Source organism: Formica exsecta, unplaced genomic scaffold, assembly GCF_003651465.1.
Source record: "Formica exsecta isolate Colony F162 unplaced genomic scaffold, ASM365146v1 scaffold1581, whole genome shotgun sequence".
NCBI classification, from domain to species: domain Eukaryota; kingdom Metazoa; phylum Arthropoda; class Insecta; order Hymenoptera; family Formicidae; genus Formica; species Formica exsecta.
Window position 1 is genome coordinate 15,887 of NW_021848905.1, and position 10,857 is coordinate 26,743.

A 10,857-nucleotide genomic window follows, 5' to 3' on the forward strand; every position below is an offset into this window, starting at 1 on the left:
GAAATAAGCTTTCATCTGCATGTATAAACGCTAGTTGTGTGTTAAAATCAGCATTAAAAGCAAGAAAAGAAACAGTTTTAGATATGGAGATAAATGAAAACCATTTGTCTCTCATGTCGTCAGACAAATTATATTCTATTTGTCCTAAGAAAAAGAGCAGTTTAACACTATATGCTGCTGATAATGATATTGCTAATACTTCGGTTATTAATATGCAATAATAACGTTCAAAATAAAATAAATAATATTATTTAATTGGGCATTATTATTTATATGCAAATAAAATAAATAATATAATTGGGTATTATTATTTATATAATACAATGAAGAGCTTTCCTCGCGTTATGATATGTTTGTAAAACAAATTTTGTCTGTAATAGACATCATACTTGTAAAAGCAAATGTTCCAAAAAATTGTTGTCACTAATTGATATCACACTTGTAAAAACAAGTGTGTAAAAAAATTATTGTCATTAATTGACATCACATTTGCAAAAGCAAGTGTGCAAAAAATATTCTATAAATGACAGATACAATAGAGCATATTATATATTATAATGTGGTATGATATGGCTACAGGCGAAGATCCACGTTAAAAAAATCTTACGCGCCATTGGTGGTACCTCATATAGGTAGTGTGGAAAATCATCATTCAGTATCGTTTGACAACGACACAAACGTATAAATGTGGTCCGTATATACGTTTGTGTATTGTAATGATATTGTAAATATGTATGTATAGAAACTAAAGTTAAATATTATTATATGACATATTTTTTAAATATTTAAAATTTCTTATAGTACTTCTCATTATTTTTAATCATTTGTCGGAAAATCGATACATTTTTCGTACAATAAAATGTATGATTTTTCCTTTTGTTGTCTCCACACGGATATTCCTTCTTTCAAATCATCGATTTAAAATGCATTTTTACGTGGATTAAAAACTTTAAGTAATTTATATACGTAGCGACCAAGCGACGTGTACCGCCCGGTCTTCGTGCCGGCTCGATAAGAAGAAGGGAGACAGAAAACAGTATGTCTGTCCTCTTCTGCTGTCCGAAGCCAGCCGAAGCGCCGAGCTCACACGTACGCGGTTTGCGCTTGTGTGCGTCATCCCCTCCACTACGGTTGCGTGTTGCTAGCGTGGCAATTCTGGCAGCACTGCTATCAGCCGGCAAACAGCCACCCGTGTTGTGTGGGTAAGCATATTTCATAAATCAATAAAAGCAAAAAAATATTTGATCTCTTCTGGTTTTATCATTTATTAGAATACATTTTAGAAGGAATTATATAGTATTTAAATGTATGCTTTTATTCAAAAGAATGGACTTGTTTCATATTCATATTTAATATATGAATATAAAACAAGTCCATCCGCTTCGTAAGAAAAAGAATTTTCTTTCTATTGCCTTCTATATTTTGATATTTATTCACTTACACAATTTATATTATTATTACTGATTATACGGTTTGTATACAGTTTAACTTCTGTATTAAAATTATATCTATAAAATACCTATACAGTTTAACTTGTCTCTGTATTAAAATTATATCTATGTATAAAAATAAAATTATATCTAATTAACATTATATAGTGTTTTAAAACCTGTTAAGTTACTGACATTAAAAAATTAAGTATTGACACGTTGTGATTGTGTTCGCTGAATTCAATATGGTATAAGCTTTGTAAGTATATACTGTTTATATAATTCCAACTAAAAAAAAAATCCTTTCTATTGAATAAATCTTTAAAAAAATTACATCCATATATATAATGTATAATATAGTATTTTATATTTTGCAGAAAAAATTTTGAATTTTAAATTTTTACGAAAAGCAATGACATCCCATTAAAAAAAAATCTCATAAAGATAATAAAAGTATATATATACGCCAAGTACATAAAAAATATCCCTTATACGCAACAAAAAATTTAAAAGATAAATATGCCGATGAAGGGAGCCATTCCCGATGACCTTGACCTTGACATATGTTGTCAAGGTCATGACCCTGAACAACATTCAAAAGGTCATAGCTGTCGCTCGTAGTTTATTAAAAAGTTATTAATGAAGAAACTTTAATGAATAGAACATAATTTTACGACACCATGTACGTTTTAGAAAAGTTAAGGTTAGATATAATTTTACGAAACCATGTACGTTTTAGAAGGGTTAAGGTTAGATATAGAGTGAATTTGGTTTCGTTTTTGAAAATACATGCATGCACTCCACTTCCGGAAGATATAACCTAACCCAAACCAAATTTCAGTTTTAAATCAGAAATAGGTTTGGGTTAGGTTATATCTTCCGGAAGTGGAGCCCCCCCGCAGGGGGGGGGGCGGAACCCACTGTGTCTACGCATATACTTTACAACGCGAAGCGAGGTCCATCCCACGATTGTTGTGTGGATGGGAAAGTGTATGCGTGGATGCAGTGGGTTCTGCCCCCCTGCAAGGGGGGCTTCTCTTCCGAAAGATATAACTTAACCTAAACCAAATTTTAGTTTTAAATCAGAAATAGGTTTGGGTTGAACCTCGCTTCGCGTGGAAAGTTGTAAACCTATGTAGAACCTTACTACGCATTAAAAAGTATATGCGTGGAGACAGTATATTCCGCCCCCCTACGGGGGGGCTCCATTTCCGGAAAATATAACTTAACCCAAACCTATTTCTGATTTAAAACTAAAATTTATGTTTCTGCTTGTGCCCTCTTTATGCATAATTACCGGAAGTGCCCCGTGCCAAACTGATCGACTTGTTTTGAAATTAATTATAAGCTTTAGCAGATAGGCCCGGAACGAAAAGGATTAAGATTAAAGTGACGAACAAAAACTTGGTATGCCCGGGTCGTATTATAAGTCATATATTTTTATTAATATATTGATAATGATTTCTGACAATCTTTTGCAAATTTTTATTTCACTAAATATGAAATCAATAGTTAACTAGCCAAGTAGGAGCAGTTCAGTTTGTGAAGATTTGTAATTTGAAATAGTATTTGTCATAAAATCAATCTTGCATTTATAGAAATATTATAGATTCTCTCGAGAAAATTAAAATGCATTTTATTTTTATTAAAAAATTACATATAAGTCATATATTTTTATTAATATATTGATAATGATTTCTGACAATCTTTTGCAAATTTTTATTTCAGATCGGGCACACCAAGTATTTTATACGACCCTCTAATAAAATCTGCAATTCAGCATCATTAACCGATTCTTCCTTCTCATTTTGATTCAAATTTGAATTACTTTTTGTCGATGACAGATATTCTAATGCTCGCCGATAACATTATATTGCAAAAGGCAGCCCTTTATCTGTATAAACCATCAATTTCCACGTTCACATTTCTCATTGCTTTAAAAAAATAAATTCAACCATTATGCCAAAAAAAGTTAAATAGACTAAATCTTGTCTTTAAAATATTTAGTCCAAAAAATAAATAATTTTTATTATATAATTTATAAACAAAATTATTACCTTATTTCTTTTCTTAGACTAATGCTTAACATTTCTATTGCAGGCTCTAACTCTGTTAATTCAACCGTATATGTAATATTTTTGATAGAATTCCCACAAGATTTGTGATAATGCAAGCTCTTATGTTTGTGAGATAACTTGCAACAGAGATACTATTCCTTGCATAATAGTATCTGCTTATTTTCGAAATCTTACCCAGATTGATGAGTAACAATAAGACTTTATTAATTCGTTTTTTATTCGATCCATTACATATGATAATAATAAAACGAACTGAACGTACTGACAAAAAAAAGGCAATCGAGAGAGGAAGTTACACGAATACAGATAGCGCTAGAGAGGCGGGATATACAAAAAATCAAAGTCAAACAAAAAACTATACACCGCCGCCCTTGAAAGTCTTGACTTTCAATATAACAAATTAACTTACGCTTTCATACTGTTTGTTACAAATCATATTTCAAATATATACTAAGTTTATACCCAGCGAGCAAAATGATGCAAACTTTGCGCAAAGTTTGCAGCAAACCCGAGCATGACTTTACAGCAAAATTGTGACAAGGTGTGTCCGCAAAAAACTTAGCTTTTGCAGGCAAGGCTTGTCGTAATAGTGTGATGCACATTTTGCGCAAATAATAGAGCAAATCTTGCCGTGCACGGCATGACAGCAAATTTGTGGCAAGAACAGGACAAACCTTGCTGTGCACGGGATGACAGCAAATTTATGGCAAGAATAGAGCAAACCTTGCCATGTGCGCGAAAGAAATGTGCGCGAAAGAAATGTGCGCGAAAGAAATGTGCGCGAAAGAAATGTGCGCGAAAGAAATGTGCGCGAAAGAAATGTGCGCGAAAGAAATGTGCGCGAAAGAAATGTGCGCGAAAGAAATGTGCGCGAAAGAAATGTGCGCGAAAGAAATGTGCGCGAAAGAAATGTGCGCGAAAGAAATGTGCGCGAAAGAAATGTGCGCGAAAGAAATGTGCGCGAAAGAAATGTGCGCGAAAGAAATGTGCGCGAAAGAAATGTGCGCGAAAGAAATGTGCGCGAAAGAAATGTGCGCGAAAGAAATGTGCGCGAAAGAAATGTGCGCGAAAGAAATGTGCGCGAAAGAAATGTGCGCGAAAGAAATGTGCGCGAAAGAAATGTGCGCGAAAGAAATGTGCGCGAAAGAAATGTGCGCGAAAGAAATGTGCGCGAAAGAAATGTGCGCGAAAGAAATGTGCGCGAAAGAAATGTGCGCGAAAGAAATGTGCGCGAAAGAAATGTGCGCGAAAGAAATGTGCGCGAAAGAAATGTGCGCGAAAGAAATGTGCGCGAAAGAAATGTGCGCGAAAGAAATGTGCGCGAAAGAAATGTGCGCGAAAGAAATGTGCGCGAAAGAAATGTGCGCGAAAGAAATGTGCGCGAAAGAAATGTGCGCGAAAGAAATGTGCGCGAAAGAAATGTGCGCGAAAGAAATGTGCGCGAAAGAAATGTGCGCGAAAGAAATGTGCGCGAAAGAAATGTGCGCGAAAGAAATGTGCGCGAAAGAAATGTGCGCGAAAGAAATGTGCGCGAAAGAAATGTGCGCGAAAGAAATGTGCGCGAAAGAAATGTGCGCGAAAGAAATGTGCGCGAAAGAAATGTGCGCGAAAGAAATGTGCGCGAAAGAAATGTGCGCGAAAGAAATGTGCGCGAAAGAAATGTGCGCGAAAGAAATGTGCGCGAAAGAAATGTGCGCGAAAGAAATGTGCGCGAAAGAAATGTGCGCGAAAGAAATGTGCGCGAAAGAAATGTGCGCGAAAGAAATGTGCGCGAAAGAAATGTGCGCGAAAGAAATGTGCGCGAAAGAAATGTGCGCGAAAGAAATGTGCGCGAAAGAAATGTGCGCGAAAGAAATGTGCGCGAAAGAAATGTGCGCGAAAGAAATGTGCGCGAAAGAAATGTGCGCGAAAGAAATGTGCGCGAAAGAAATGTGCGCGAAAGAAATGTGCGCGAAAGAAATGTGCGCGAAAGAAATGTGCGCGAAAGAAATGTGCGCGAAAGAAATGTGCGCGAAAGAAATGTGCGCGAAAGAAATGTGCGCGAAAGAAATGTGCGCGAAAGAAATGTGCGCGAAAGAAATGTGCGCGAAAGAAATGTGCGCGAAAGAAATGTGCGCGAAAGAAATGTGCGCGAAAGAAATGTGCGCGAAAGAAATGTGCGCGAAAGAAATGTGCGCGAAAGAAATGTGCGCGAAAGAAATGTGCGCGAAAGAAATGTGCGCGAAAGAAATGTGCGCGAAAGAAATGTGCGCGAAAGAAATGTGCGCGAAAGAAATGTGCGCGAAAGAAATGTGCGCGAAAGAAATGTGCGCGAAAGAAATGTGCGCGAAAGAAATGTGCGCGAAAGAAATGTGCGCGAAAGAAATGTGCGCGAAAGAAATGTGCGCGAAAGAAATGTGCGCGAAAGAAATGTGCGCGAAAGAAATGTGCGCGAAAGAAATGTGCGCGAAAGAAATGTGCGCGAAAGAAATGTGCGCGAAAGAAATGTGCGCGAAAGAAATGTGCGCGAAAGAAATGTGCGCGAAAGAAATGTGCGCGAAAGAAATGTGCGCGAAAGAAATGTGCGCGAAAGAAATGTGCGCGAAAGAAATGTGCGCGAAAGAAATGTGCGCGAAAGAAATGTGCGCGAAAGAAATGTGCGCGAAAGAAATGTGCGCGAAAGAAATGTGCGCGAAAGAAATGTGCGCGAAAGAAATGTGCGCGAAAGAAATGTGCGCGAAAGAAATGTGCGCGAAAGAAATGTGCGCGAAAGAAATGTGCGCGAAAGAAATGTGCGCGAAAGAAATGTGCGCGAAAGAAATGTGCGCGAAAGAAATGTGCGCGAAAGAAATGTGCGCGAAAGAAATGTGCGCGAAAGAAATGTGCGCGAAAGAAATGTGCGCGAAAGAAATGTGCGCGAAAGAAATGTGCGCGAAAGAAATGTGCGCGAAAGAAATGTGCGCGAAAGAAATGTGCGCGAAAGAAATGTGCGCGAAAGAAATGTGCGCGAAAGAAATGTGCGCGAAAGAAATGTGCGCGAAAGAAATGTGCGCGAAAGAAATGTGCGCGAAAGAAATGTGCGCGAAAGAAATGTGCGCGAAAGAAATGTGCGCGAAAGAAATGTGCGCGAAAGAAATGTGCGCGAAAGAAATGTGCGCGAAAGAAATGTGCGCGAAAGAAATGTGCGCGAAAGAAATGTGCGCGAAAGAAATGTGCGCGAAAGAAATGTGCGCGAAAGAAATGTGCGCGAAAGAAATGTGCGCGAAAGAAATGTGCGCGAAAGAAATGTGCGCGAAAGAAATGTGCGCGAAAGAAATGTGCGCGAAAGAAATGTGCGCGAAAGAAATGTGCGCGAAAGAAATGTGCGCGAAAGAAATGTGCGCGAAAGAAATGTGCGCGAAAGAAATGTGCGCGAAAGAAATGTGCGCGAAAGAAATGTGCGCGAAAGAAATGTGCGCGAAAGAAATGTGCGCGAAAGAAATGTGCGCGAAAGAAATGTGCGCGAAAGAAATGTGCGCGAAAGAAATGTGCGCGAAAGAAATGTGCGCGAAAGAAATGTGCGCGAAAGAAATGTGCGCGAAAGAAATGTGCGCGAAAGAAATGTGCGCGAAAGAAATGTGCGCGAAAGAAATGTGCGCGAAAGAAATGTGCGCGAAAGAAATGTGCGCGAAAGAAATGTGCGCGAAAGAAATGTGCGCGAAAGAAATGTGCGCGAAAGAAATGTGCGCGAAAGAAATGTGCGCGAAAGAAATGTGCGCGAAAGAAATGTGCGCGAAAGAAATGTGCGCGAAAGAAATGTGCGCGAAAGAAATGTGCGCGAAAGAAATGTGCGCGAAAGAAATGTGCGCGAAAGAAATGTGCGCGAAAGAAATGTGCGCGAAAGAAATGTGCGCGAAAGAAATGTGCGCGAAAGAAATGTGCGCGAAAGAAATGTGCGCGAAAGAAATGTGCGCGAAAGAAATGTGCGCGAAAGAAATGTGCGCGAAAGAAATGTGCGCGAAAGAAATGTGCGCGAAAGAAATGTGCGCGAAAGAAATGTGCGCGAAAGAAATGTGCGCGAAAGAAATGTGCGCGAAAGAAATGTGCGCGAAAGAAATGTGCGCGAAAGAAATGTGCGCGAAAGAAATGTGCGCGAAAGAAATGTGCGCGAAAGAAATGTGCGCGAAAGAAATGTGCGCGAAAGAAATGTGCGCGAAAGAAATGTGCGCGAAAGAAATGTGCGCGAAAGAAATGTGCGCGAAAGAAATGTGCGCGAAAGAAATGTGCGCGAAAGAAATGTGCGCGAAAGAAATGTGCGCGAAAGAAATGTGCGCGAAAGAAATGTGCGCGAAAGAAATGTGCGCGAAAGAAATGTGCGCGAAAGAAATGTGCGCGAAAGAAATGTGCGCGAAAGAAATGTGCGCGAAAGAAATGTGCGCGAAAGAAATGTGCGCGAAAGAAATGTGCGCGAAAGAAATGTGCGCGAAAGAAATGTGCGCGAAAGAAATGTGCGCGAAAGAAATGTGCGCGAAAGAAATGTGCGCGAAAGAAATGTGCGCGAAAGAAATGTGCGCGAAAGAAATGTGCGCGAAAGAAATGTGCGCGAAAGAAATGTGCGCGAAAGAAATGTGCGCGAAAGAAATGTGCGCGAAAGAAATGTGCGCGAAAGAAATGTGCGCGAAAGAAATGTGCGCGAAAGAAATGTGCGCGAAAGAAATGTGCGCGAAAGAAATGTGCGCGAAAGAAATGTGCGCGAAAGAAATGTGCGCGAAAGAAATGTGCGCGAAAGAAATGTGCGCGAAAGAAATGTGCGCGAAAGAAATGTGCGCGAAAGAAATGTGCGCGAAAGAAATGTGCGCGAAAGAAATGTGCGCGAAAGAAATGTGCGCGAAAGAAATGTGCGCGAAAGAAATGTGCGCGAAAGAAATGTGCGCGAAAGAAATGTGCGCGAAAGAAATGTGCGCGAAAGAAATGTGCGCGAAAGAAATGTGCGCGAAAGAAATGTGCGCGAAAGAAATGTGCGCGAAAGAAATGTGCGCGAAAGAAATGTGCGCGAAAGAAATGTGCGCGAAAGAAATGTGCGCGAAAGAAATGTGCGCGAAAGAAATGTGCGCGAAAGAAATGTGCGCGAAAGAAATGTGCGCGAAAGAAATGTGCGCGAAAGAAATGTGCGCGAAAGAAATGTGCGCGAAAGAAATGTGCGCGAAAGAAATGTGCGCGAAAGAAATGTGCGCGAAAGAAATGTGCGCGAAAGAAATGTGCGCGAAAGAAATGTGCGCGAAAGAAATGTGCGCGAAAGAAATGTGCGCGAAAGAAATGTGCGCGAAAGAAATGTGCGCGAAAGAAATGTGCGCGAAAGAAATGTGCGCGAAAGAAATGTGCGCGAAAGAAATGTGCGCGAAAGAAATGTGCGCGAAAGAAATGTGCGCGAAAGAAATGTGCGCGAAAGAAATGTGCGCGAAAGAAATGTGCGCGAAAGAAATGTGCGCGAAAGAAATGTGCGCGAAAGAAATGTGCGCGAAAGAAATGTGCGCGAAAGAAATGTGCGCGAAAGAAATGTGCGCGAAAGAAATGTGCGCGAAAGAAATGTGCGCGAAAGAAATGTGCGCGAAAGAAATGTGCGCGAAAGAAATGTGCGCGAAAGAAATGTGCGCGAAAGAAATGTGCGCGAAAGAAATGTGCGCGAAAGAAATGTGCGCGAAAGAAATGTGCGCGAAAGAAATGTGCGCGAAAGAAATGTGCGCGAAAGAAATGTGCGCGAAAGAAATGTGCGCGAAAGAAATGTGCGCGAAAGAACTGTGCGCGAAAGAACTGTAACAAACGTTTATTTACCCAATAAAGTTAATAATAAATGTCAAAAAATTTCAAAATTATACATATATATATGCGTGTGTATGTATTCCAAATTATACAAAAATATGTGTTGTGTCCAAAAACAACGTGTCCAATTGAACGGTGCGCAAATAAAATGTATCCAAACGAATTGTGCGCAATTGAAATGTGTCCAATCGAACGGTGCGCAACTTTATGTGTCTAATATCACAGTGTGCAATTGCAACGTGTCCAATTGTACTGTGCGCAAGTGAGCCTCTCCCATCCTGGATTACGATGAGCGCCACCCCATCATCCTGCCTAGCGAGTCGACGTTCACTCGACTAATAGTCGAAGCATGCCACCGTCGGGCGCTGCACGGCGGAGTACAGATGACCCTGGGGATGATCCGACAACGTTATTGGATCCCTAGAGGCCGAGCCATCGTAAAACAACAAATTCTTTGCTGCGTGACTTGTGTGCGTTGGCGGGCGGCGACGCCACAGCAGCTAATGGGTAGTCTGCCCCGCGAACGGGTAACGCCAGCTAGACCATTCTTACATACCGGCGTCGACTACGCCGGATCTATTTTGCTGCGGACAACGAAAGGACGAGGCCATCGAGCGCACAAGGCTTTCATCTCCGTATTCGTCTGCCTTTCTACAAGGGCCGTGCATCTGGAAGTTGTATCGGACTATACGGGCGAGGCTTTCCTAGCGGCATTGCGTCGTTTCACTTCTTGTCGCGGATCGTGCCAGACCATCCACAGTGACTGCGGGACGACTTTCGTGGGAGCAGACACACAGCTACGGGCCTTCTTCGCTGCCAGCAGTCCAGAACAACGGGCGATCATCAGGCAGCTCGCCGCCGATAGAATTACATGGCGATTCAACCCACCTTCGGCGCCTCATTTCGGCGGAATATGGGAGGCTGCCGTCAAGTCTCTCAAGCATCATTTGAGGCGGGTGTTGGGAGATGCATCTCTGACCTACGAGGAGATGAGCACTCTCCTCGCTTAGGTAGAAGCGTGCCTTAATTCACGACCTCTTCAGGCTCTTTCAGATGATCCGGAAGACCTCTCCGCTCTCACGCCAGACCACTTCCTCGTGGGATCCGCTCTGACCGCCATACCTGAACCTTCCATGCTGGACAAGCCAATGAACCAGCTGGCCCGTTGGCGGCTCCTTCAAAAGATGCGGGAGCATTTCTAGAAAAGATGGTCCCAGGAATACCTCCACTCGCTAGTACATCGCCCTAAATGGTGGAGCAAGGAATCGGGCTTCACAGTCGGCCGATTATCCGAAACGAAAACCTGCCACCTACGAAATGGCCTTTGGCACGCATCATTCGGATCCATCCCGGAGAAGACGGTCAAATCCGTGTTGTGACCCTCCGTACGGCTACCACAGAATTAACCCGGCCTATAGTAAAGCTTATTCTTTTGCCGGTCGCCGATAGCGAGGCGAGCAAGGAGGCTCAAATTTGATCGCTTAAGCGGTTCACGTTTTTCTAACTTAGAATTTACAACATGCATATAATTATATTAATTTTTTATTCTCTATCTGTATACTCATATTGTT

The 10,857-nt window shown here is 41.3% G+C and overlaps 1 protein-coding gene across 1 annotated transcript; it reads left to right on the forward strand.

The window, feature by feature from the left end:
• Window positions 1-9,669: 9,669 nt before the first annotated feature.
• On the forward strand, window positions 9,670-10,296 carry LOC115233053. Its single transcript, XM_029803261.1, has one exon. The coding sequence runs from the start codon at window positions 9,670-9,672 to the stop codon at window positions 10,294-10,296; it is 627 nt and encodes a 208-aa protein (XP_029659121.1).
• The last annotated feature ends 561 nt before the right edge of the window (window positions 10,297-10,857 follow it).

Excerpts from the sequence above, each read along its gene's own strand:
- LOC115233053 (XM_029803261.1), top strand. The coding sequence starts at position 9,670 with ATGACCCTGGGGATGATCCGACAACGTTATTGGATCCCTAGAGGCCGA.